At 50.1% G+C, this 27,791-nt stretch overlaps 1 protein-coding gene and 1 long non-coding RNA gene across 6 annotated transcripts in view; one reads left to right on the forward strand and one right to left on the reverse strand.

The window, feature by feature from the left end:
* The window catches only part of TCF7 (transcription factor 7), a 75,335-nt gene extending 47,646 nt beyond the window's left edge, over window positions 1-27,689 (forward strand). For 2 of the 5 annotated variants that reach the window (XM_074838893.1, XM_074838894.1), the window contains exons 4-11: window positions 2,846-2,978; window positions 6,066-6,156; window positions 9,700-9,786; window positions 11,723-11,833; window positions 12,056-12,218; window positions 13,003-13,110; window positions 17,041-17,089; window positions 24,098-27,689. In XM_074838893.1, coding sequence (XP_074694994.1) covers window positions 2,846-2,978; window positions 6,066-6,156; window positions 9,700-9,786; window positions 11,723-11,833; window positions 12,056-12,218; window positions 13,003-13,110; window positions 17,041-17,089; window positions 24,098-24,252 — 897 coding nt within the window. In that variant the 3' untranslated portion in view covers window positions 24,253-27,689. Of the gene's footprint in view, window positions 1-2,845; window positions 2,979-6,065; window positions 6,157-9,699; window positions 9,787-11,722; window positions 11,834-12,055; window positions 12,219-13,002; window positions 13,111-17,040; window positions 17,090-19,192; window positions 19,266-23,960 lie in introns of all 5 variants that reach the window. The other 3 variants (XM_074838895.1, XM_074838898.1, XM_074838897.1) reach the window with 2 other exon arrangements.
* Window positions 17,144-24,092, reverse strand: LOC141929454 (uncharacterized). Its single transcript, XR_012625022.1, has 3 exons — window positions 23,990-24,092; window positions 20,358-20,705; window positions 17,144-19,035 (listed from the first exon to the last, which is right to left on the reverse strand). It is a non-coding gene; the product is annotated as an uncharacterized LOC141929454 (long non-coding RNA).
* Window positions 27,690-27,791: the final 102 nt, after the last annotated feature.

A 27,791-nucleotide genomic window follows, 5' to 3' on the forward strand; every position in this document is an offset into this window, starting at 1 on the left:
CCACCCCGCCTCCTCCCAGGGGACCTGCTGAGAGGACACCAAACCAACTGCCCCCGTGTTAAATCAGTCCACTCAGCAGAAAACATTGACATCAGGTTAATTTTACGGTGTCAGACATTGTCACCTGGTAAGTTCTGTCTTTGAAAAGCCTCTTCAAGGTTCACGTGCTGCAGCTGCTCTGCAGGAACTAAATCTAGACTTTCTAAAAAGGAAGAATTTACACCATTTCTCTGGCATATAGATTTCTGTAAACAAGGTATGATTTCACAGCAAAGACGCATGCGGCAGCCACAGCACATCTGGTGAAGACCAGAACCTGCAGACACGGCCATGGATCGTGTCTGTCAGTAGCTGCAGCGTTTAAACCGGGGATCAACGCTGAAGGAGTCTTCTCTGTTTTTCCAAATCTTTGTGCAACTTCCTTCTTCCCTTGGTTGGTTCAGTTTGGGAGATGGGTTCCTGTAACAAACTTCCTAATGGTGGAAGCAGGAGGGGGATGAATAGCCTCTTGCAGAAATCTTTGTCTTACCTCCTTCCTGAGCATCCTTCCCCACCACTTTAAAGAGTTGGAGAAAAGTTTTTGAGTGAGGCAAGTGCAAATGTAGAAGGGAGATGGAGAAGGCCAGCACTTCCTACTGATGCAACATCGTGTTTCCCATCTGAACTGATGGAAAATCTGAGTGACTGAGCTGCAATCTATAGTACCACCAAGTTACCACGTTCTGCTTTGATGGGGAAGAAGGACGGTCTGTGCCTTTGCTGTAACCACACATGCTCTGTGCTTTTCACTGTTGAGGTATCCTGTGGATTGGCATCAGGACCGTTCAACTGCCTTTGTAGTGGTCTGTGTCGTCTGTCATTGCTCCGAAAGCTGTTAACCGTCATCAGGCAACGGGGTTGGCTGGTGATGGTGCTGTGCTTTGGATCAGGCACGGTGCAAATGGGAAGGAAAGATCTGCCCCACTTTGAACAGCAGAAATGCTTAAGTTGAGGTTTTTCAAAACAGCTCAGCATTGAGCTCGTCCTGCTCCAGTGCCATGTTAAAATGTACATGTAGAACTGCATATCCTTAATTTAGGCTTTCTGGCTCTTAAATAAGCTAAACCATAGCTAATTTTAGAAATATCACCGAAAAGCTATTCTTCATCTCATTTCATGGGCAAGAATAGTAAAAGCTCAGAACTCCAAACATGTGTTTAACTAAGCAGGAGCCAGCCCACCACTGCTCTCAATGGGAAAACCACATAGCCCCTGGCCCTGCTGCAGGACAGGAACGCCTGTACCACACCAGTTGGGTACAGTTTGAAGGGGGGTTACGTTCCCAGTATCCTGCTGTACGCAGTAAATCTACACCTGGTAAGCATCAGGAATTAGGGTTTTCATTCATTCTTAAATGCAAACCTGCATGCCTCTTGGATTTTATTTGCATAAGCAAACCTTTGTGGGAAAGACAGATGTAAAGCGGCGTCTCCATCGGTCTGTTTTCCTTTCCGCTCCATGGGTTTCCTCCTCGGAGCAGCAATGCAAAACACAGGACTTGCCTGGGGATCTCAGGCTGCTTTGCAAGCAGCTTGGAGTGACAGGGAGAGGTCCAGGACAGATCCTCCAGAGCCATCGGCTCCGGCTGCGCCACCTCCACCAAAGCCAGCTGGCGTTTTGTGCTCACTCTGCCCGAGCAAAATCATTACCAAAGTGAAAGTCACCAGTGAATCAAGTCCAGAGATTGTAAATGACTTGTCAAAAGTCACGCAACAAATCATCTGTCGATGTCCTGGTGGGACACAAGAGGTCTGGCTAGCCATACCCAGCTCCTAGCCCCTGGAGAGCTGTCTTACCTGGTCCGTTCTCATTTTCTCCCCATTTTGGGGTGCTGTCAGTCCTGTTTCTCTTTATGGATTTATCTGGGACAAATCCTAACATTCCACCACCAAGGCGAAGTCAGTTTGGGTTTAAAGGCAACCATGGGCGAAACCGGGCATGTAGGGAGCAGCCCGAGACGCTCGAGGCGAGGAGGCTGGCAGTAGACTGCAGCGCGCGCGCGCGCGTGTGTGTGTGTGTGTGTGTGTGTGTTTTCCTTACAGCTCTTTTGAACAGGTTCCCCTCTCTCTGCTCCAACACGCAGTACTCCCCGCTGTGTTCACAAAAAAGCGCCTTTTACAGAGATGTTGGGCTCCGATGGCCTCACCATGTGTAACCAGGAGTAGCTGCAAGAGGAGACTGGATTTTTCTTTTTTTTTTAAATGTTCCTGAGTTTGTTGCATCCCCAGCGCTGTCTCAGCTCCCTCCAGTCCTTCTCCCAGCTCTGGAGCTGGGACCGAGGGGGATTTCGCCCAAGGGCTCACTGGTGGCCATGTAAAGTTTTGAAAGGCGTTGCCCTCAGCGTGGCTCTCCCTGCCCGAGAGCCCCAGTTAGGAAAGCCCAAGCGTGACTTTCAGAGTGAATGTGCAGGATGTGAAAGTCCAGATTTAGACCCTGTAGTGGCAGAAAACAAGAGCAATACACTGGGTAACATGCTCATAGCATTCATCCTGGAATAAAAAATGCTTGAAATGAATGAAAAAAAGTTCTGAATTTTGAGAATTTCATCCTGATTTGAGCTGTTTTCCACCTACCCATGCAGTCGTCTTCAGCTGTTGTCACTGCTTGATTTATGGATCTTTCTTGCAGGATGCTATAGTGTTTATTTAAGTAGGCAAGGGCATTTTCTGCCTTGTCCTTGAGAGTCACTGGGGACTTTTAGTAATTCCCAGCCTCGCCTGCAACGACAGAACTGCAAAGGGCATCAGCCCTCCTTGCTCGTGGAGCCTGACAACTTCTGAGCCCTCTCCCTCCTTGTGTTTTGCAGTCCAACAAAGTTCCCGTTGTGCAGCCGTCCCACGGAGTCCACCCGCTCACCCCGCTCATCCCTTACAGCAACGACCATTTCAGCCACGGCTCCCACTCACCCCACTTGCCCGCCGACATCAACCAGAAACAAGGTAATGGCACCACTGGGGATCTGTGTGGTGGGAGGGGGACAGTGCTGGAGACCACTGAGATCAAGGCTGTCACCTTCCTGGTCCCAAATCAATGGGAAAAGTCAAGAGCTTTGGTCAACTGGGGCGTTGCTTAGCAGTAGGAGTTGATTGAGCTTATTGACAATGCTTTGTAATCCTGGTCAAGACGCGTTGATATCAAAAGTGCCAACCCTGCTGATCAAGTGTGCTCAATTCTCTGTGCAAGCTGTCCTGTGGCTTGAGACCAGAACAGAACCTGCGAGGTGATGCATAAGAGTCAACCAGAAAATGGAAAGTAATCTTTCCTTTGACTCATACCCAAACTGTTGTCAGGTTGTCATTTTGAGAAAATAAAACAGGAAATATTTTGACTAAATAGGATCGGTGTCTGATAGCTAACTGGATTGTTATATGTGTGTGTCCGTAGCCACACGTTATGTGGTTGTCACACAGTTTCGCTCTTTGGGTTCCTGTGTGAGTCCAGGACACGTCAATTAACTCGTGAGGCTATGGAGGAAAGTACAGTAGGGAGAGGTTAACCCTGAACTGTAAAATATAGGTATGTGCACAGGAATTCACCCCAGCCCATCATTCTTCGTGGGTTACTGGCAAGCTGAGAGTAATATCAGACTTGTCTCAACCTTACATTAGTGCAACAGAACCTTTCAATATCTGTTCAGATTACCCAGGTTTTTGCACAAACCTGGTCTTGATTTCATGTGAAAGCAAGCAAATTCACAGTTTTGTGTCAAACTACATGCAGGAAGGGATTTGGGGTTTGTCAGAGCCCAGAAATCAGTGTGAAAACAGAGGCATGAAACCAACTGTTGTGATTTGGGCAAAGACCTCCACCCAAGAGTCGTCCAAACTGTCCCGGAGACATCATCTTCTCCAAGTTAACATCATTGCTAAAGGGATGGGGTGTCGAGGATGCTCTTGGGTGGAGGACATGCTGAATTATCCCTGGGCTGAACCCGGAGGCCACATTCTGGACTCACCGGGGATGCTGATGGGCAGGATTTAGGTCTGTTGTAAGAGATATCCAGGGACATCCTGGTTTTCTTCCAGCCAGCACATTGCTTGTCAGCCAGCAGAGCATAATAAACTCAGCAGAAAAATATGAAGAGTTAACAAAATAAACCTATTAAAAGCTCAGCTAATGGCAGACTTCCGAATCTCAAGAGGAAGCGTGCAGATTTCTCAGTCTCCCGGGAAGGCGACCTGACACACCTTCCTTCACACTGCCTTTGCAGATGCCTGGCAGAGCTCAAAAGCCCCTTGCTGTGAGCTGCCTCCAGGGACTCATGTTAGCCTGGAAAGCCTTAAGCAATACAGGAGCAGCTCACCCAAGGGATGAGCTGGTTATAGCCCTCCGTGGAGGCTACGATTGCCACTGGAGTAGTCCTTAAGTTTTAATCTCTGCCATGGGTCACTAATTCTGGGAAGCTGGCTGCACACCCACCTGCACACTCAGTGTAGGCACTTTCCAGTCTCCCCTTTCCCATTTAGCCTGTACATTTACATCAGAGGCAGGGAGAAACCCCCCAGGTCCTATTTGTGGAGAGGTTCAGACCATCACCCACAGCTGGGACCTGCCTCTGTGGTGCTTTGCATGCCCCATCCCTGTGCTGCTGGGGTGAGGTTTCCTTCCCCGTTCATTCTGGATGCGTCCCATCTCTATTTTCATCACTGAAATATCTCCCATTATCACCTAGTGTAAACGCTTGAGAGTCACCATCGTACTCATTCTCACAGCATCCCTTTAAAGTATTTCATAGTAGCCCAAGGACACGCAGACAAGGAAATACAAGCAGGATCTTCTGAGTCAGTGGCTGGTGCCCCAACCACTGGGCCAGCGAGAATAACTTGTGCTCAGGCTTACGCAACTTGTATTGTTGGAGGTCCAAATCTCAGGAAATCCTGGCAGCTGCCTAACACGGATGCTGGTTTTGATTGACCTTCAGTGGGCTGCTGCATCCCACTTGAGCGCAGCTGTAGGTAAATCTCATACTCAGTTATATATTCCTTTCAGTTCAGTTATATATTTTAGCTAACTCCTAATAAGGTGCTTGTAATCTGCTGGTGTCATTCCTAATTAATAGTTTATCGTTAATACACCTAGGAGAATAATCCAGACTTCTGAATTTGTAAACTGCTTGCAACTTATCACCAATTTTATTTACTGCCCAGGACAGCTGCTGGACAATCTCTGTACATGATTTTTTGTCTGAGGCTCGTTAGCAGTCAGCATTACACGATGCTGCGGCAGAGCTCAGCCCCAGCTCCCCTCCAGTTTTCCAGTCTGGGGGTCAGCTGGAGGCTGCTTTTGCCAGTAGCTCCGTAGTTGTCTGAGTCCCACCCGCAGCCCGGGGCTCCGCAGGCTGTTTTTAAGTCCAGATAGAAACGGATAGATGCTGCGGCTGTCTCCTCTGGCCATGCTGCCCGTGCCAGCGGCTTTGAAGATCACGCAGGGATTCCCCGTGCAAAGGGTGAATTCCCAGCTGGCACCGTACCCACCTCCGCCGTTCCTTGGCACCTGCAGAGCCCGAGGAACGGTTGCTTTGAACAGGGACTCAAATTGCTTGAAATCGAGATAGAAGTGATGCCTGCTGGAGCATCCCCGCTGGCCGCTTATGGGGGGTCCCGGGGATGGCTGCTGGGAAGGGGTGTAGGAACGGCTTTGGCCCTCGGTTGTACACCTGAACAGGCTCCTTGGGAAGGGCAGAGGGATGTCCAGAGTCCAGCAAATCCTTACCAAAGCAAGTTGCTGCTTGGCCTCAGGGTGACACGGAGCAGGGACGATGCTTGTCCAGGAGCAAGCTGCCTTCCCCAGCCCATTACACGAGTGTTTGTGATTCTACAGCAACCTGGACAACCCACCACATCCCCACAGAGAGATCCACAAAAAGGGCAATTATAATATCCTGCCACTTGCAGACAGCTGTTTCACGTGTATTCCCTGCTGCCCACAAGTGCCCGTAGATGGAGGAGCCAGGAGGTCGGGAGCGGGCCGGGTCAGGCGGGGAGCGCGGTGCTGGGTCCAACTCATCTCCTTCTCCCTTCTCCCAGGAGTGCATCGTCCTTCCCAGACCTCAGACATCCCCGGTTTCTACCCCCTCCCTCCCGGTGGAGTTGGACAGATCACACCGTCGATGGGATGGTGAGTGTGGAGGGCTTGGCCCCATGCAGCCCGCCGGCCGCTCCGTACGGGGGATGGTTTATTGAACGAACCATGTGCAGCCGTTCTCCGTAACCTCCACGGTGCTTTTGCTCCAGCTTCATCCCTCCTGCCTGCTGTGTGATGGGGAGGAGGATTTAGATCTGCTTTAGAGATGGGGAGCAGATCTGTGGAGAGGCTGAAGGCTTTATCCCAGGTGGGGTGGAGCGGGGTTACAACCTGCCCGATTCAAAACCATCTCCTGCCTCACATCTAGCTGCCTGTGAGGATTAGGAAACCCAGGGAGAGCTTCCTACCCACCTCTCCTAATCACAAGAAAAGCCTCTCTTTTTGAGTAGGAGGTAATTTTCTCCCTCCCTGGGGTTTTCGGCGCAAATGGTGCTTTCCCTGAGCATGCCACTGGTGTGGCACAATCTAATGGGATGCTCCATCTGCCGGGATGCTCCTGGGGGTCTGACACACAGGGGAAAAATGCATCGTGGCAGAGACCTGCCCTGGTGAACGACCCCAGTACCCACGGCACAGCCGGCTCGGTGGCACCCATTGCCCCAGGGAGGATGGGGAAGGAGGGACCGTGAGCTGGAGCACTCCCAAAAAGTCCCCCCTTTGCACAGGCCAGCCCTGAGAAGCATCCTGCAAAGCAGAGCCTGTTGCGAAACCCTGCCCCAGGGACACAAGTTAAAAATACACCGGTATGTGCTCCGTGGTCATTGCCACTGGCTTTTGTCACCGTGATGGTGAGCACACCAAGGGAGCAGGTCTGGCTGGCAGTGCCGTGCGGGCATTGTCACTCCTCAGGTTAATTTTTAATCCGGGTCGGTGACGCAGGGACCTTGCAGAGGCTCACAGGGAGGCTGGTGGCTGCAGGCGGCGGGTTGGGGTGGCCAGGAGAGGGGGAGAGTGTGGGGAGGGCGATCACGGGGGCACGTGGCCAGATCCCCTCTGGTGCCGGCTGATAAAACCCCAGCAAAGCCCGGCAGAGACCTCCAGGTACAAGAACATGCTGCAAAATGGGAGAGGCAAAGCATATTAAAACACAAAGTGAATTTTAGCTTTCTGTTTTGTTTATGAATTTCATGTTCCAGATATTTAACCACAAGGAAACAGAGGCTGAGGCCTTTGATACAGAGTTCGGCTTCAAAGAGATTACATTTTGCCTTCTGTGCTAAATCTGCTACTCTCGGGCGATGATTTAACTCCTCATATGATGTGATTCATCCTCAGGAAAAACAAGTACTGGGGTGACTGTGCTATAACATGAAAGAAGTAGTTGGGGGTGAGAAAGGAGCCTGTTTGCCAAATGCAGGGTCTGCTCTTGGGGTGGGATGCTGTTAAGGGCAGCCCTGGGTGCGTGGAGGGAAAGAAATCTGGTTTGCACAGAGGGTTTGTCGGTGGTTGGTGGCAGAGGGAGTTTGCGTGGCTGAGAGCTGCTCCAGTGTCTGCGGGGTTTGGCATCCTCAAGCAACCTCGTCAGACACGTTCATTAGTGACTAATAGAGCAGATATGGTAAAGCAACAAAAGCAACAAACGGCCCGACGGAGCGGAGAGCTCCTCGAAGCACGTGTGTCTGTAATTGAGCATTTGCTCAACCTTTCGCCTGCCCAAAATTTATGGAAAGAGCCCCAAAACCACTCCCAAAGTGCCCAATCCTCAGCCAAGGCTCAGCACGTCGGTGCGGGTGGGTGCAGAAGCAGCAGCATTGACCCTGTGCAGGAGGCAGTGGGCAGCAGGGGCTGTCTGCTGGGGATGCTCATGCCAGGGATGTTTGAGCCGGGGATGTTCGTGCTGCCAAGCCGGGATGGTCACGCGCGGGAAGCAGCTTTCCCTCCGCGAGCCGTCAGGCAGGAGCTGGGCAGAAACGGGGCTTTGTTCTCACTGAGCACTTCGGGAGGAGGAGCTGCAATCACTCTCTCTGTAATTAGCTGGGATGACAGTCGGGTAAAAGCCTCCGAGAGTCCAGTCGAGTGAGTTTTGCTCACGGGAGCCTGGCAGCAAACACCAGCCAGGAGCCTGCGAACCGTGTCGCTCACCCGAGCGGCGGCAGTGCCACGGCAGCCCCTCCACAGCCATCCCGTGTCTTTTTTCCAGCCACCCTCCCATCACCGGCTGATACGGTGCCTTCCCACCCATCAGGGTGCATTAATTTGCACGTCAGAATCACTTCGGATGAAGCCGCAAGTGCCCGGCTCCTTTTCTATCCCAATATCTCAGGCTCTGCAGTAACGCGTGTCGCTTCTGGATTAGCTCCGAGTGTTTTCTCGGCCCTGGGGCAGCCGCCTTCAACTTCAAAGGTTGTTTCGGTTTCCCGATGTGCGGTAGCACTTGGCTGTTTGTTGGTGTGTTTATACCCGCCGACATCTAAGGGGTGGGAGAGGGCTTCTGCCTGGCAGGGTATAAACAGAGCCCTGCCGCCTCGGCTGCCTTTCCTGCAGACAGATCCTGCAGATTTCGGTCAAGCCGAGACACAGCAGCTCCCTGAGCGGCAGGAACAGAAACCTCCTTCCTCCCCAGCACAGCTCAAGGCCCTGAGTGGTGCGGCGCTGTCGTTATTCCTCTTCAGGGCAGAAATTGTCTTTAGCCCTGAAAAATCCCTGGCATCCGGGAGCTCGGTCCTTCACAGGGCACTGCACTTAGTAATGGGCTTTTTAGTTTTCGCTTATTAGAGCTGAAAATAGCTGGTGCTGGTCTTAGGCACAGCTCTGTGCAGCCTGGCCAGAGGAGCACAAGCATGGGCACAGGTTTAAGCAGCCCATCGTGCTCTCCTCAGGCATCTCGATTTTCATGCAGTTTTAGGCTGGGATCATCTTTTGGCGGGTTTGCAGGTCAAACCAAGGTATTTTTGAGCAATCTCCGTATGAAAACGGGGTGGGGGGGGTTTCCCTTGCTGGAACAACAAGGAACTTCCTGCGTAGTTATTTTACTATCTCAGAAATAATTTCCAGCTCCAGGTCTGGTACGTACCCGGCCCCCAGTGTGAAACAACTTTCAAAAGAAATGTAGGACCGAGCTTTTGGCTTGTTTAAAAAATCACAGGCATAATCAGAGCATTTCTGAAGCACGTACAAGGGCAGAGCAGATGATTTCTCTCCGGACACTGGGAGGTTCTCGTGCTTGGGCATCCTCCCAGTGCAGCCCACGATTGTGACTACACAGAGAGAGACTTTGACCAGGCTTTAGTTTTTTAGTCAAACCATGCTCTTTTAAACATCTTTTGTGCAATAGCAACATCTAATTTTTCAGCACACCTCCTCCGCATTTTGCGTTTTAACAGGGCAAACTCAAAGCTGCGGTGTTAACACCAGAGGGGGGTCAGAGTTGGAGCCAACCTTTGCAGGGAGGCCCAGCTTCTCCCAAAATAAAGTCCAAGTCGCTCAGTGGCCCCCTCAAACCCTGGGGACACCCCCAGCAGCCTACCAGACAGAGCTCCTGGGGCATCGGTGCTCTGAGTTCCCTTAGCAAAGGGTATCTTTAGGAAATACCACGTAGCTGTGGATACTTTATAGACTCTTTCTTCCCGATCCCAGGCAGAGCCAGTCTGTCTATCCGCTCCCGTCATGTGGATTTAGACAGCCGTATTCGTCAGCGCTTTCTGCTGGGGCTTCTTTCTCCAGGTGAGTATGAGCTGTGTGAGACAGGGCAGCAGCTCGGCTGGTCTCGCAGCTTGCAGTTTGTGCAGTAGGAGCTTGCAGCAGACCGCGGCCACCCAGGGACGGCCACACACCGTCCCCGGGGCAGCCGTGGGAAGAGAAAGCGCTTTTAGGCAAGTGTCTGGTCCCAAGGGTGCTCAGGGGACTATCAAGCATCCCAGGAGGATGCACAACGATTAGGTTTTAATCAGCGGAAGTCAAAACAAAGCCAGAACCCCCTGCCTTCAGCTCAGCATTGGGAAAACAGGGTGAAATCCGTTGCTCAGGATTTTGCTCCTTATCACTAACCCTAACCCTGAATATATCCCTGCCGCTGACTTTTGCTCTGCAGAGACTGATCTGGTTTACTTGGTCTCAGCCTTAAAAGCAGGACAGGCAGCAATTTGCCATCATCCCATCGGCACAAGCCAGGTCTCTGCGCTGTAAGTGCAGCTTCTGCCTCCCCCATCCCGTCATCGGGCAGCGCGGGGCTGGCACGGCCGCGGGCCAGACCCTGCACACGGGAAGGGGTCGGCAGGAGGCTTCGACCTGGCCCTGCGGCACGACCCGCCTTAAATGCTGAGCGGGTTGAGCCACGTAGCACAGCCCCGGAGCATTCACACTGTAAGTTTATGGTCACCCAGGACCAAATTTTGCTCTCTGTAAATAAACCCAGACCCCAGTGGTGTCCCGATGAGCAAATGCGTCCCCTGGGGATGGAAGTGGCAGAGCCCAGCCCCGCCGGGCGTGCTGGAGGGCAAAGGCCCCATGGGTCCGGCGAGGATCCTCGTCTGCGCACGCCGCGTGTGTTCACACACCAGCTTTTGCTTCCGCTTTGTGTTGTCCTGAAGAGCCATTAGCGGAGGTTTCCCCCAGGAAAACCATGCGAACCCTTACCTGTGCAAGCCAAGCAAAAAAAAAATAAACCCCTCGATCCATGCAACCCTGGATCTGGGCAAACCCTTAGCGCTGCAGCAGAGGAGAGGGAGCACTGCCAGCCCTCCTCGCTCGCCGAGGCATCGCCTTGCCCGGCCTCGAGGGTGAAGAAGAGAGGGGAGCTAACGGTTCCCCACGGAGGCCCAACAGCCTCCCCAAGCCCGGTGCAGGAGCTCCCGCTCACAGGATTTTGGGGTGGATTTTGCAGTACTGCTGCAGCCGAGAAAGTACACCTGGTCAGATAAGGATCAGACTGTGCTGGTGGATTAAATTAAACAGCTTTTCTTTTCGTGCCAGCATATCTAATGAACAGTTCATCTCCCATGGGCAATTCTGCCATCTCAAGCTGCAGTCATAAAGTGGCAAGCTTGGCAAAGCTGACTGCGCTGGCTTTACCCTCTAAAACTCTCAAGAGAGCTAATGAAGCCTGAAAGCTAGCGAGACCTCTCGTGATCTCAGTCCCATGTTGGTGGAGAACATTGCTTAGGCAAGGTGCACCTCCTAGAGTTGCAGTTTGGTTCATGTTCAGACTTATGCTATTTCTGTTAAAAGAAAGGTGCAGGGTGGTCCTAATCTCTCCCATCCAAACCCTGGGTTGAGTTTGTTGTTCCTTTCTGCAGCGCTAATAAGATATTGCACCAACAGAGATCTGAGTAGCTGAAACCGCTGGTTGAAAGCACCCTTGATCTCGGCCAGGCTGGTTCCTGCTGCAGGCTGGTTTCCTCCCAGCGGCACCCGGACCCTCTCCACCCACGAGCCCGTGGCTCGGCCAGCCGTGCCCACCGCCAGCGCGGTGGAGGCGACCCAGGAGCCATGGGCCAGCCTGGCAGCACCCGTGGGTTTGCTTTCCGTGTCCTCCGCTTACCGTCTGCTTGTGCCACGTCAGAGTGCCAGCTCGTGAAACACGCCGCTCCGGCTGCCCCCCGGCATCCCCAGCAGCCCCGGCACAGCCCTCCCGGCGTGGCTCATCCGCTCTCTGTTGCAGGTTCACTCACCCGCTGATGCTGGGCTCTGGCATGCACACCACCGGCATCCCGCACCCCGCCATCGTGCCCCACTCCGGCAAGCAAGAGATGGAGCACTATGACCGAAACATGTAAGTTGGACGTACCGGCCGGTCTTAACAGAGTTAACACCTTAATACCCGTTTCATTTATCACTATAAATGCTTGCATGGTGTGGGGGGGATGGATGAACACCGAGCTCTGCCTGCATCAGGCAGCGGCGCACATCCCAGGGGCAGATCTCAGCCCCCCACCGGGCAGTCAGGCGGGAGGGCGGCTCTGACACTGACAGCTCCTCTTTCCTTCCCACCAAGGAAACCTCAGCCAGAACCAAAGAGAGAGAAGGAAGCCAAGAAGCCCACTATCAAGAAGCCCCTGAACGCTTTCATGTTGTATATGAAAGAAATGCGGGCGAAAGTCATTGCCGAATGTACCCTGAAAGAGAGCGCCGCTATCAACCAGATCTTGGGAAGGAGGGTAAGAGCACGCAGGGCTCAGCACCATCGTCCCAGTGCAGCATCCCTGTCCCTTGCAGCTGCTCTTAAGAGCGTATCAAGCATCCGCTTTCAAACCCTGTGCCGTAGTTTAACCCCAGCCAGCAACTAAGCACCACGCAGCCGCTCGCTCCTCCCCGCTTCCAGAGGGATGGGGAGGAGAATCAGAAAAAAAGTAAAACTGGGGTTTGAGATGAGAATGGTTTAATAAATAAAATAAAATATAATAATAACAATAATAATAAAATATAATAATAATGAAAAGGGATATAATAAAAAAGATAAATAAAACCTAAGGAAAGGCAAGTGATGCACAGTGCAGTTGCTCACCACCCACTGACTGATGCCCGAGCAGTGATTCCCCCCCAGTTCATATACTGGGCAGGACATCCTGTGGTATGGAGTAGCCCTTTGGCTAGCTGGGGTCAGCTTTCCTGGCCATGCTCCCTCCCAGCTTCTTGTGCACTTGCTCGCTGGCAGAGCATGGGAAACTGAAAAATCCTTAACTTAGGATAAGCGCTACTTAGCAACAAGTAAAACATCAGTGTGTTATCAGCATTATTCTCACGATAAATCCAAAGCACAGCCCTGTACCAGCTACTAGGAAGAAAATTAACTCTATCCCAGCCAAAACCAGGACACCCAGGTGCTCCTATCCCTTAAACATGCAGAGCGGGATGTGCCCCGGCGCAGGGCGGCTGCGGTGGGTTGGGGGGGGCTGGGAGGGGACAGCGGGGCCCCATCTCACCCCACGCTTGTCCTTGCAGTGGCACGCGCTGTCCCGGGAGGAGCAGGCCAAGTACTACGAGCTGGCACGCAAGGAACGGCAGCTCCACATGCAGCTCTACCCCGGCTGGTCTGCCAGAGACAACTACGTGAGTGGCTGCCGCGGCTCGGACCCCCTCCCCAGGGCATGGCCAGAAACGACCCAGGGTGGGGGCTGACAACTGGTGTTTGCCAAACATCCTACCTGGTAACACGTTTCCTGATGGCACAATGGCTGTAGAAATTCACATTTCAGGAATATTTTGAACATCCTCTTGGCTCATTGCTTCTCTACAGCCCAAAAAGTTTTAGCTCCACAGCTACCACAACCGTTTTTCGCTTACTGTCCAAGTAAATACAAGTAGAAAGGACGAGGAACTTTTAAATGATGTGGATGATCTTTGGAAATATAATTTTATGGAAACGCACTGCTTTGTGCATCTCGGGCAGCAGCTGAGACATTGGCCCGGGGGGAGCAGAGCATGGGGCAGAGATGCAGGAGGAGAAACTCAGGGTGGGATGGCTGGGGGGGCGCTGAACAGGCACCTGCAGCCTGCTCAGCTCTGTTGACTTTGTGGTAGCACCTCGTTTATCAGCTTTAAATCATGGGGCTGGGTACTGCGGGCTCCACAGCCCCAGGCACGTGACGCTAAGCCTGGGCACACACTGCAGGTTGGGGGGGGATTTGCCAAATTGTGGGCTGCTGGCTGTGTTCTGAGGGTTTAAAACTAGCACGGCCTGAGCCGCACTCACGAGAGTGTAATAATAGTTGGAAGTATTTTTTAAAAAGGCAAAATAGAAAGTGTAGGCTGCTTTGAATGAATTGTAGTGCAAACCTCAGTCTCGCAGGCTGTTCAGGTCTGATTTCGGACTCTCTGGAGGGTTGCATCCCAAGCAGCAGCCCCATGTACTGCAGGGCACATAAGCAGCACTCGCAGGATGACAGTCACCAATTTTCTGTTTGTCCCTCCGGGAAGCTGATCCCACCCTGACCGATCCCTGTTTGAGGACCCTGACCCAATCAAGCACACCACATTCAAAGTATTCAAGTGCAATTTGAGCAAACACAAACAGCTCATTCTGTGAGCTCAGGAGCTCAACCCAGCTCTTTCGTGAGCCTGATTCACAACCAATGTTGCTGTTAGGGGGAATAAAACCTTTTCCAGATTGAAAAAAGAAAAAAAAAAAAATCCCCCAAACCAGGCAGTGGCTGCTGAGCGGAGCAGCTGAGCCACACAGCAAATCGTGGTGGTTCTCAGCAATAAAAATTAACTAGTGCAGAGGGCCCTGAATCATGCTGAGGGTTGGGATCGTGCATTCCCGTAGCCAGAAGAGCTTTCCCTGCATACAAGAGAGAGAAGGGAAGCTCCAGCCTTGGTCTTCCCCATTTTTGGCTGTAACGAGGCACGCTGCTGCAGCACTCGATGCCAAACCGATCCCTGAGGTGTGAGCGGAGAAAAAAACTGCATTTGGTTTTTATAGAGAGCTCCACATCGAAAATAATGTCTCTTTTTGGAGGGGGCTGCGGTGGACGCGGGCTGCGGTAGACCAGGGCTCCCAGGGCCCCCCCTGCTCCCCTGGGAGAAGCGGCAGCAGCTCCTGGGCTGGCCGGAGGGACAAAGGTGCTTCACAGCTCATGGTGGTAGGGCCAGCACTTGGGAAGCCTCTGGGCTACTCTGTGGCACATTTAAAGGTTACTCTTAAAAAAAAATTCATTTCCTCTTAGCTATATTAATCACTTCAGTGGCACCATGTTAAACAAGGTTGCATAGGTGTAGCGGTGCCCCAGAAGCACAGGATACACTCCGGGTCTTTTCTCGACTGTTTTGATCTTACATGCCTAACGAGCTCATTAGAGACCTGAAGCAAAGCACACGTAAGTCTTCAGATGTCCATCCATCCACTCGAGGGCTCTGCCCTTTGATCTAAGGCTCCGTCATTTCCCTTGCAGCCGCTTGCTTTCCCCCTGGGAGCGCACAGCGAGCGCCCATCCAGCCCACCCTGACCAGAGCCCTCCTTCCAGAAAGTCCAAACTCCACCGAGGGCAAGAAAACACCCTTAAACAGACCAAAACCACCAAAAAACCTCCAAACAAACAAACCAAAAAAACAACCCCAGAGGGCAGAGATGGTGCAGAGAAGAAGCAGAGGTTACGGGAAGCCCCCAGCCCGTGTTTCCCTGCAGACAGATCTCTCTGCCTCCTTGCAAGCACAGACCAGGAGCTCAGCATCCATGTGCAGCTTTGCAGGATCAGTGCTGGATGCTGCCGCCCTCCGGAGCCGCCCTTAGTGAAAGCGGGGCAGCATCTGTGTTGGTGGGCACATCTGGGGGGCAGCAGCATCGCTGAGACCAAGGCACCATCTTCCTCCGAGACCAAGCAGATCCTCCTTGAAAATCTCAATCCTGTAGCATCCTTCGTCTTGGCAAGGGCTTGTTCCTTGCTCCAGAAGACAGAGAGGACAGTGGGCTCCAAAGGCGGACGTTGGCTCTCCCAGCACCAGCAAGCAGCTGCTTCAGATCTTGTGGTCGTTGCAGGAGATGCTTTTCTCTCCAGAGATTGAGCAAGGAGGAGGAGGAGGAGGAATGTAGGTCACTTCTGCAACACGTGGTGCAGATACCGGGCAGGAAATACAGTTGGTCCCACACTGAAGAAAAAGCTTACCGCAGCTCGGAGCTTTCTACCTTCACTCAAACCACAAGAAGTCATATAAAAAGTGACGGGTCAAAGGCAGCCCTGCAAGCTGCCTGCTCCACGCAGGCCAGATTTGCTCCTGCGCCGCTGTGCCCTCATTAATAAGCTCATTAGATGAGGGGAGTTGTTGCAGATTGTGAATCAGAGAGGCAGTTTGGGGATAAAATTGGAGTTTCTTGTTAGTGAGGGAAGAAAACAGAGAATGAGAGATGGATCCGGAGCTGCAAAAGCACTGAAATAGATAAGTAATATTTAAAAATAAATTTCTGGGGATTTCCTGAAATTTTCTTTCCTGTTTGAAATCAGGGATGCTCCTACTGGTAAGACGTTGTGGGATAATTTCTGTTCAGGTATAAGGCACCACATTAAAGCGCCTATTGGAAACAGGGAAGGTGCTAAAATGGGCCACGTGCTTTCTAAAAACATAAAGAGGAAGGAGGAATAAGCATACACCAGGAGGATCAGCTGTTGATCATACTGCTTCCACTGCATGCAGTAAAACTTGTTCTGTTAATCTAGGTGAATCTCTTAATTAAATTATCTATTAATTAAAGCAATAATGGGTGGGATTCCCAGGTGAGACACATCAGGGTGGGCTGAGGAGTACTGGCAGGAGTTGGCAGAGGTGCTGAGCAGTGCAGGCACAGGCACTGGGTTTATTATAGCCGTTTTGCATCCAGTAACAGTTTTTCTTGCACCTTCTTATGCAGCCTGTAGCATAAATTAGGGTCTCAGCTGCATTTGCAGTGTGGTCATGGACTCATAAAACAGAGCAGGGGAGCAGCATGTTGGGAAGAAGAGGCAGCAGATGCTGGGGGTGGTGGCAGGGATGCGGCCACTGTCTCCTCTGAGTTTTTGTTGCTTATTCCTACGTATGTGCAGATCTCGTGCAGGGTGGTTTTGGGATGAGTCAAAATGCCTATGGTGCTGGATCCGGGGATACTGGAAATGAGGGGTTATTCCTGAGAAAAGGTACATGCCCAGAGCAAATTTGTGCCGTGTAAAAGGCAGCCACCGGCCTGTGTGCGAACACAAATTTGGGTGGTTGCTCTGAGAGTTCCTCCCGGGTTTTTTTTCAGAAGCATTGGCCTGGGCAGTTGGGGAAAGGAAAGGGGCGCCCACGCAGATAAAGCTGAGCAGGTCCACGTCCCCTTGCAGTGATTTCCAGTTCATCTCTCCCTGGAACGGGGCAGAACCAGTGGCACCGTGGATGTTACAGCTGGGGGCCTGGCCGCTCGCCTGGGCGGCAGCTCCCTTCCCCAGCAGCCTGATCCAGCCCCAAAAACCCTGCACAGCACCCTCGGTCTCCTGGGAGCACGGGCTAACGGCCTTTCCTTTGGTTTCCTAGGGGAAAAAGAAGAGACGAACACGGGAAAAGCAGCAAGATTCCAACTCAGGTAAATGCGTGCAGCTCGGTGGCTGTCCCTTCCTTTCTGCTCAGAGGGGATAATCCAAAGGAGTTGTCATGTTTTACCATGTTCTCTTTTATTCTCCTGAGCTTAACTAAAGAAATACATATGTATTTTTTTTTAAGACACAGTAAATTAACATTTCTCTGACTTTTTCATAGACATGTTTGAGTTAGAACATGGGTAGTGTGTGAAAACTGAGAAGATTAGATTTTTGGCAAGTGCATAACTTCCTATAAACTATCACTAAACTTGATGTATTCAAAACATTCAGAGTGAATGTCCCCATTAGCCCTATGGATACCATTAATTAAACTCCTCTCAAATGCATCAGTATTGCATGTGGGACTAAATGCAGTGTCAGGATTGAAGATCACCCATGGGACTACCCCAAACTTGGTTTTCATTTCAAAGTAACCTAGAGTTCAAGCAAAGTCATACTAAAAACCAGTACCAGCTGCCTCCCTGCACCACACTGTTTATTAGAAAAGGCCCTTTTGACAGATTTCAGCTGATGACACAGACATTCCCATCATCCAAGGCTCTTCCTGTGCTGTTTTCTGAAGTATTTCTGTCATATCAGGAATAAATAAAATACCTGAACCACTAAATATTCATTATAAAACATCAAGAGACTGTCCTTGCCCCTTATGGCATCACATATACATGAAGTTAGACAGCCTGTTTTTTCCAGTATGTCCATTTCGTGACTGCCTGTAGATTTACAAAGAGCTTTTCCCATTTTCCAGCCTACCAGTTCATTACTGCCTGTTGTTCTTCCTTACTTTTGGATGAAATTAAATCAGCCAGATGATAGGCTACTGGCTTTCTAAGCAAAACACTAATTCTCTCTCCCTCCAGAAATGGTCCCTCGGGAGGGTGCCAGGTCAGCCTGTTGCTCTCCTGGCCTTGCACACCCACACAAAGACCTGTCACACCTGATTTGGGGACCCCAAGGTGCACAACCGGCTGCATCTGGGCAGTTCAGTTGTTGGTTAGGACATGGGAGAACCAGCTCTGGTGTCATTGCTGTGGTTGTCCATGCAACCAGAATCCTGCAGCCTGCATTAATTCATAAAGTTCAGATTCTCTCATTAATTTAGTGAATCACTGTTGGATACCCTCTTTGAATTGTCCATGAAAAGCAATTCCATGACTGTGTCCCGGTAATATCTCCAGTTCAGTTAACGCTGTTGATCTCATTCAGTGTCTAGACTGATAAGAGGAGTACAAGCTTTTAGGCTTATATGTAGTGTGTGTGTATATATATATATATATTTATATATCCATATATATGTCTTGTCTGTATGATACAAAAAATGATCATTTCCCCTGTTATGGATTGAAAATCAACTGCTGGTTGTACAAAACAGGAGACGCTGGTGGTGGCTGAAAGAGGGAGCGTGATTCCAGCACAGAAATGTGCTGTTCAAATCCCATTTACAGCACTAGAGAAAAAAATGATGTGCCTGAAAGCCAATAGAGCTTCACCCATAATTATACAGTAAAACTGCAACATTTTAGGGAAGGCCACGGAGAACAGCTTTTCCATAAAAACTGGAAGGGGAATGGTGGGGGGCAGAGTAGAATAACTTCGACCTGGGCCTCCTTGGTGCTAACTCTGCTTTCAGCCTGCTTCTGCAACATTTCCTCCTCTTCTTTTCCGTGCGCAGTCCGAGCTCGCTGGCAGCCCCGTTTAGTCGCTGCTGGAAAGGCAGGGAGCAGGTAAGGATGCAGACACAGGAGGCAGGCAGCGCCTCTGGGATTTGGCAGCTTTTCCAAACTTCAGAAATTCGAAGAGCCATGAATTTTTGCTCTTATTTCCCAGAGCTGAGGCCGTTTCCCAACCCTCCTTCTTCTCCAGCTGCCAGCAGTGATCACTGATATTTGCCTAACGATCACTTTTTTCCAGGAGAGGTGATGCCGGCACGGTTCTGTTGCAGGAAAAAAAAAAAAAAAAAATTGGATTGTAGTCTGTTAGTCGTGTGTTAAAGTGGCTAAAATGATGTTGCCTCTTTTCTTCCTCCTGCTCCTCCTCCTCTTTGTGCCTCTGCCTTGCCCATTCTCCGCCACGCATGCTTCTGTGTTCAGATCCTGCCTCTCCTAAGAAATGCAGAGCTCGCTTTGGCCTCAACCAACAAACGGACTGGTGCGGCCCGTGCAGGTGTGTATCGGCATCTCCTCGCTGCTGGGGTGCTCCTGGGCGAGCGGGTTCGGCTCCGTGCATCCTCCTGCCACCGTCCCAGCACCGGCGGGGCTGCTCCGGCCAGGCGGGGATGGGGTTTTTTTCTCTGGGCATCAGCAGGAGTTGTTGTCCGAGCTGCAAAGGTCAGGCTGCACCCTGGGTTTCTTACCCCCCCGGGGCAATGTTGGTGTAATGCTGTACGTGTTCCTCGGCTGGTGGACTTCCCTGGTGTTAAAAGCTTATTTCCAGGGTGGAGACCTCTGTGACCCTGATGTGGGGCTTTTTTTCCCCTGTCAGAGATTTCCTAGCGCATAAAGAGCACCCTAGGGCCAGCAGTGAGTAGTTAATGGGTTTCTTTTTCCTATTTCTACCGGGGCTAACCATGTATTTCAAGATCCAGCTCTTCTTGACCCTGAAATTTTGCAGTACCCACCATGGGTGGGGTGGGACAGCCTCAAGCAGCGAGACAGTGCCTTGGGCTTCTAGGGAATGGACGCGGCCAGGCGATAGTAAAGTTTAGTGCACGAACCAAGTGCGACCTGGCTCAGGGGGTCTGGAAACGCAGCCAGGCAGAAACAGCTCCTGGGGGGCTTCTGGACCTGGGCACCAAAGCACAGAGAGGCTCCAGCCTGGATTCGTAGCACATTTTTATGCGTTGAGGACCATAGCAAAAGCTGGAAGTAAAGTATTGCTTAATATGCTTACTGCAGCTTAAAGTGACTAAAATCACGTAGTCTACCCAAAGCTGAAGCCCAGCAGGGTCCCGGCGGTGCTTGGCCACTGACCTTGCTGGCACCCTGCGCTCAGGTCCCCGTGGCTGAGCCCAAGGTGAGCTCCCCTCCCTGAGCCACATCCTGCACCTTGGGGTGCTGTGCAGACCTCCCCGCTCGCCTCTCAGACACTGGGTGATGTTCATCAAGCACCATTTTTTAACGGATTTAAGAATCCAGACTGAGCTCCCGTAATGGCTCGTTAATACTTCACCTCGAATGTCCAGAGAGGGCTTTTTGTGACCCCCCCCCACCCCACCCCGTCACGCACACCGCAATGCCGCCGCGCTGAGCCCCGTACCCCAGCGCAGGGCACGGCTGCAGCTCTGCGGGCAGTTCCTCCAACTTTGCTCTGCCTTCGTGTGAACTCTCTTAATTCAGCTTCTCCTCTGCGCCGCTTCCCAATTAACACCGGCTGCTGAAGTGCTTGGAGACCTTTAGCATGCTTTTATTTTTTAACCTTTGCCTCTCAAACCCTGGTTGGTCACAGCTGTTCTGCAATTCCTGGTACTAACGTGCTGCTGCTGGCTCAAGGGCTCCTGTCGTCCGTGCTCTGGTCACCAGTGGAGGATTTCCACTCCATAGAGAGGTTAACTGGTTAAAACTGGGTGTTCCTGCCTGGGCAAACCGCTCCAGGGTGCTGCAGTTCCTAAAGGGAGAGGGAGAAATCCCGTCAGCTGTGTAACAGCCACGTCAGTCGTAGCCCACTTACCAGCAATCTGTAGTATCAGAGCTGCTTTCTTTTCCCCCCCTGTTATTTTAAATCAAATCAGTGAATTGATAGATTTGTATCCTAGAACACCAGGTTGGAAGGGACCTCAAGGATCATCTGGTCCAACCTTTCTTAGCAAGAGCACGGTCTAGATAAGATGGGCCAGCACCGTGTCCAGCTTAAACGGGTCCCTGAAACATCCCACAGCTACTCCTGAGATGTCTGTGGGAAACACAGCGGCTCCTCGGGCTTGTCTGCTCGGGGAAATTACAGCCCATGTAAAATAACCCCCGAGTTAAATATTCAGTTCAGCAGGGCTGTCGTGTTTCATATCGCATTAATTGGGTCACCATGGCTAACGACGACACTGACAGCAGTAATAGCACTTCTCTTGTTCACATCCAGTGCAAAAGCGTGTTTAATACTGGACTAGTTAATACATATTCTAACACTGTCTAGTTTTTCATTAGTAAGATCAAAGAAAGGTGTGTGCCTGCATTAGCAAGTTCTCCATTTGATCTGTTTTCCTCAAATGAGACAGCCGAGGCAGGGAGCCGGGCGGGGGGAAGATGTCTTTTTAGCTGTTTTAGCTATAAAGTCATTAATACCATCTCCAGCAGAGGAATTGTTCCCTCGCTACTGTTAAGGTGACATCTTGAGAGCTCTTTTGTTTAAAACTATACTGAGATGCTCGAGGACCCAGAGCGGGTGACGTGAGGCATCTGTCACACGAGGAGGAGGAAAACCAGCTCAACACCGAGTACGTAAAAACACGAGACAGCGCGAGGGACTGTGGAGAGCTGGGAGTAAAGTGGTCTGGGTGTGTGAGATGACAGCTGGAGCTGAGGCTGAATATTCCTGGGTTGGATACAAAACAGAATTGTCAAGGGATGGGGAGAAATCCTGCCCAAATCCAGTTACTATTTTTGAGATTTTGGGATTTTTTGAGACACACACACAGCCCCCCCCCCCCCCCCCCCCAAATCATGACATATGAACAAGTGGGGAATCTGAATATCTTCTCCGGGGGATGCAGGGAGGCTGGTCCTGCTCCCCAGGCTCCGCTGTCTTCAGGACCTTCCTGATCCCAGCACACTTCTTGCTAGACAAGCAGGGCTAGCGGAGGAGAGTAGCCACCAATGGGGTACTTTTCTGTAAAAAACCCTTTTTGTGAGTAAATCTTTTCCCAGCTGATGAGCTCTATTTGTCACGCTCCAAGAAAGGGAGCACAGACACTGAGTCCTTCACGGTTGCAGGGCCATTCTGGTCCTTCTTCTGCCTGATCTTTCTCCCCAGCGTCTGTCCTCGTTGTGTTTTGTACCTCTGGTTCCTCAGGGGAGATCCCAGCAAACACCTCTTGCCCGGAAAAGCCACGGGCTGAAGTGTCAGAGCTGGTTTTTTTTTCTTCGCTTAGTTTGCGGTTCAAAGGGTGATCTACCCTCAGAAGACCAACGAGTCTTCTGAAGGGCTCAGGCCTAGTCTAACATCCAAGGCAGGACCTCCAACAGCCTCAGGCCACGTCCTCCTCCAGCCAGTCCCAGGCCATGATCTTCCCTCTTCCCGAGTCCCTTGTGAGCACTTTGAACTCAGCAGTGTCACCAGGTCGTCACTAGCGGTGGGAACCACCAGAAAGTCTTCTGAGGTGCAGAGAAGGCCGAGGCCGGGGGCTTTTGCCGCAGAAAGAAGCGCCAAGGAGATGACACGGTGCTCAAGGCTAGGGAAGGGGCTCTTCAGATTTTAACATTTGGGGTTGACTTGTGTTGGCCAAGGAGAAAAGCCAAAACCGGTGTGACGGGCCCTGTCCCAGCAGAGCGTGACCCGGCACCCCCTGGGTGCAGCCGTGCCCCGCACCCCTCTGGGCGGGCACAGCCCGGGGCCAACCGTCAGCCCCCACGGTGGCCCCACGGTGGCCCCGTGCCGTGGCAACTGAGCCTGTCCCGTGTGCTGAGCGTGTCCCGTGTGCTCTGCGTGAGCCCTGCGGCAGGCGGGTGGGGGCACATGTGTGGGGCGGGGGGGTCAGTCCTGAATTGGGGGGGGGGCACAGTCACCCCCCCGGGCTGCGGGAGGAGAGGAGCCGGGACGGGGCCTGCCGAGACAGGACTGCTGGGTTATGGGGGTTAATATTGGTTTGACTTTTTTTATTACTGTTTTCATTTTATTGTCTTGATTTTTATTACCGTTTTGATTTTTTTTATTGTCTTGATTTTTATTATTATCTTGCTTTTTATCATTTATTACTGTTGTGATTTGTATCAGGTTTTTTTATTGTTTTGATTTTTACTGGTTCTATTTTTTATTTTTATTATTAGTTTGATTTTTATTGTCTTGATTTTTATTGTTTTAACTTGATTTTTATTGTTTGGAATTTTTATTATTTTGATTATCATTGTTTGGATTTTTTTATTGTTGTTTGGATTTTATTGTTATTTTGATTTTATTGTTTTTATTTATATTATTAGATTTTTATTATTGTTTTTATTTTTAATATTGATTTTTATTATTGTTTGGATTTTTGTACTGTCGTTTGGATTTTATTGTTATTTAGATCTTTATTATTTGATTTTTATTATTGCTTTGATTTTATTTTGGTTTTATTATTGTTTGGATTCTATCATTATCTTGATTTTATTATGGCTTTTATTTCTATCACTATTTTGATTTTTATTAATTTTTTGGGTTGTTTTTTATTATTATTTTGATTTTATTATTGGTCTTATTGTTGTGTTTTCTTATTATTTTGATTTGTATTATTATTTTCATTTTTACTATTGTTTTGATTGTTACTGTTTTGATTTTTATTACTGTCATTGTTTTGATTTTTATTACTGTTTTCATTTTTATCCTTGTTTTTATTACGATTTTGATTTTTCCTCGCTGTTTTACTTCACTCTTGTTGTCATGACCCCCTCTCCTCCCTCCGCGTTCCGCCCGCGGGGCACCGCGCTCTCCAGCGCCCCCCCTCCGCGCTCCGCAGCCGCGGGGACGCCGCTATGGCGCCGCCTGGCGGCCGCAGCGACACCGCGACCCCCGGCCGCGGCCCAAGGGCGAGTCCGGGCCGGGGGGAAGGAGCCCAGGGCCCGGCGGGGGCCACGGTGAAGCAGGGGGGCTGCGCATCCCCCAGCTGGGCCGAGCGCTGGTGTGTGACCCTGAACTCACCCTTTATTCACAGATAACTCTCTTCACTGTTCTTAGGAGGAAAAAGAAGTGCATTCGGTACTTACAAGGAGAAGGACGCTGTGCCAGCCCAGTTTCTTCCGATGGAAGTGCTATAGACTCCCCTCCCTCTCCTCCGGACGCACTCCAATGCATCTCCTCTGCTTTTCCTTCAGACAAGCTCGCAGCCCCCGCTGACTCCGCACACAGAGAACAGCCCGACCCCTTCCCCGGCTCCGCTCACCTCCAACCCGCCACCTGCTCCTCCAGACTGACCTCCAGGTGCTCCTCCACGTCCCCGGCGTACGGCGTGGCCTCCACGGGGACATAGTCCCACCCGCCCCGGCCGGGACACCGGGCGCTTCGCTCGCTCCCACCCGTTGCCAAGGACCAGAGGCCCATCCAAATCCCCCATCTCACTGTAAAACGTGCAAAGTTAGGCAACAGGATGACTTAAGGATGCTGGAAAACTCATTTGGGTTGGGTTTTTTTTCTTGGGGGGGAGGGGGGGGGAGTGGGGGGTGTTAAAGATAGAAAAGTGATTTCAAAAAACAAAAAAAAAAAGGTAAAAAATAACTACTTGCCAAAATTTAAAGTGCTGATGAGTAAACAAGCCTTTTGTCCCTGCCCTGTGCTGCTTTTTTTGTTTGTTTGGGGTTTTTCTTTTTTTTTTTTTTTATCTTGGAGTATGGCAGAAAGCAGACGAACTCCCCAGCTTGCTGCAGTAGATGGTAGGTGCTATCAATCTAACACTCCACTCCCCGCCTTCCGAGCTGCTTTAAGGTGTAGTCACTCACTCAGATCTCTCGTAGCCGTTGCTACCACGGAGCTGGAAAAGCTGGAATAGGAGCATTTTTTTAAAAGCCCGCATGTCTGAAAATTAAATGTAGCGACGCTAGCTTTGTGATCTGACTGGATAATAGAGAAAGGAAATCGATAAACCGACGAGGTGAATTTTTGAAACTTCTTGTTTGCCAACAGGAAGGTGATTGTTTACAGGTAACAGGTCTCTGGGCAGGCCCGACCCACTCCACGAGCGCTAACGGGGCAGCGGAAGGAGCTTGGACCGGCCGCTGGACGCTCCCACGGCCGATTGCTCAGGTGCAGGCTCTCCCTTGCTCTTAGGAATTGTCCCCAGCAGACCCAGGCGGGCAGAAATCAGCCCAGACAAAGCCTCACAGATCAGTTTGCTACTACGGCCTTGACCGAAGCCCGCGGCGGGCAGGGTGGGCGCGAGGCAGGCTGGCCACTGGCCGAGCTCCGCGCTGGCCCCCGGCCCGGGACCGCGCTGCGGGTGGGGAAGGTGCGGCTCCCCCGTGGCCAGGGCAGCAGAACGGCACACTACCCCTCTGCACGCACCCTCGGCGAGATCAGAACCCTTTTTATCAGGATGTGGTGTGCAACTTTTTAAAAAACCTTATTCTAGCTTTTTCTGAAAGATCCTCCCTCCACTCCTGTGATGATGCCAAATGTAAATGTATTCTCTCCAGCTTGAAAACATTGACCAGTTTCTGCTCTTTTATTTATATTTTGAGTTTGATAAACACTGTGGACAGATTGTGATCTCCCTGAACTGATATAAATCCCAAATTAATCCAAGTTCTTGATTTACTTCAGGTTTACAGATTTCTCACAGAGACCACAATCTAGTCCAGTGCAGATTTTTTCCTGCTTGAAAGAAATCTATTCAAGTGCTGAAGAGAAAAATAACACCACGCAGAGGGAGAGGGGGGTCTATTTTTTTCTACTTTAGGGAATAGGTTTTAGAGTACTGAATACAAATTATGTAGTAATATTATTGTAGAACTGCAAGAAATTTAAGATGACCTTTATAATGTACAAAATATTTTTATATTTTTTTCTTAACGCAAAAAAACACAAACCCTAATTTTTTACATTGGACTAAACATAACTTTTTAAACAAGCTTATGCCTCAAAGGTTGAAAATTTTAAAAAAAATATTAGTCTGTAGAGCAGCTTTGGGTTTATTCCCTTTATTTAGGTACTTTGCTTATAGTAGCGTAGATGTTTTAATTCCAGTTTTACTTTAGAAGATCTAAACCTATTGCTTTATTCCTCTCCTGTGTAAATGTAACTTCAGAAGCACTGAATGAAAGCTACGTGCACAAAACCTGAAAAGTTTGAAGCGAGTCATTTTAAAGTTTGAAAGAACCATTTTAACCCTTAGAGAAGTAGCATTACCTGAACCGACTGCCAACTGTACACTTAGTCCTGTACTTTCTGCGCTCAGAGGGTTAATTACATAGCACTAGATCGATACGCAATCTGCTCATTTTTAAATTATTTTAGCAAGCTTAGACAACAGCATGCTCCAGTGTTGAACAGAGGAACTCAGCAGACTCTTGCCAGATCTGACATAGTCTCTTTTTATCACTTGATTTTAAAAACAAAAAAATCAAAAAAAAATCCTTAAAAAAAAAAATAGCGATGTCTCAGCTCGCCATTTGTCACCCTGAGACCCTCTGACGTAAGGTGCTGCAGAAGGGTCAGCTCCTGTGAACACCACGGAGGACAAATCAGCCCCGGCGGCCTGGCGTAACTCCCCCCGGGTGTAAAGCTGGCACAACCCAGTACCCGAGGGGTATTTTGTGGTTGGATGAAACGTGTAGCTCAGCAGCAAAGCAAAGGCAGGTATAAAGGAAGAAGCCGATGTGTCTAAATCACACCAAGGGAAAGTCCTGAACGGTATTAAACTGCATATCCTGAGCAAGGCCCAGCCAGCAGCAGCGTCCGCAGACGCGCCTCCGTTCACCTCAGAGCTCACCGGGACTTTCACCCGTTTAATTTGAAGGCCACGCTGGCCCTGCCGCAGGGCCGGGGACGCCTGCCTGGGTTCAGGGCTCGCTGACCGCTGCACTGCAGCCTCCTCTCATCATTTTGATTCCATCCGATCGATTCCTGCAAAATCTCCTTAGGGAAAGTGACTGCCCCCCTCTCCGGAGCCTCTCCCGGTGCAGTCCCGGCCCGGAGGCGCCTCCGCAGCCGCAGGGCTGAGCAGTTGCCCCCGTTTTCTGCCCCGGCGTTGTTCTGCCCCGTGCTCTGCTCTACACCCGCAGGTTTATAGCCAGGCCTTACCCCGTGCTTTCAGCTACCGCAGTCTAAATTCAGAATATCCACTTGGTAGACTGTAACATGGTCAGTTTATACTGGTGTAACTGCAAAAATTTAATCTTTTTTTTTTTTTTTCTTCTCCAAAACATAAAGGTCTTTTATCTTTTAAGCTGCCCATTTCCAAGACAAAATAGTGAGCACGATCAACTTCTGTTACATGCCCCGTGGCTGATAACCAATGCCAAAACAAAGTTGCTTTTATTAATACCAAAAAAGTGTCTTTAGAAATGCTATATGAAGTGTTACTATTGTGTTAATACTCTTTTTTTAATAGAAGGAAAACTTTGCCCTTAAGTTTTTATTGCAACAAGAAGTTTGGTTTTTTTTAGTTCTTTTACAGCAATTTCAACTCTTCCTGAAATACGTATTTGAATTCCTGAAATCAGTTTGAATGTAGAAGTCATGGAAGTACCACTTCATTAAGCCAAGTAAAACCACTGTATGTATGTAGCAGGGATAAATGTTTTGCAGCTGTACTTTCATTTGTCCAATGACTATCCATCATTTGTTGTAATTTTTTTACTTCATTGAGTTTGTATTTTTTGGCTTTTATGTTCAAAATATGTTTATAGCTTTATAAATAAAGTAATTGCCAGACTGGCTATTCAAAATAGGCCACTGGAAGTTATAATCCTATCAAGCTCTCAAATAACTATTTCTTAGAATTCAAGAGGATTCCTGCTTTTTTTTTTTTTCCCCCCTGCAGCATCTGTATGTGTGAATAGCTTTTAGAATAAT

The sequence above is a fragment of the Strix aluco genome, chromosome 13 (assembly GCF_031877795.1).
Source record: "Strix aluco isolate bStrAlu1 chromosome 13, bStrAlu1.hap1, whole genome shotgun sequence".
In the NCBI taxonomy this organism is placed as follows: domain Eukaryota; kingdom Metazoa; phylum Chordata; class Aves; order Strigiformes; family Strigidae; genus Strix; species Strix aluco.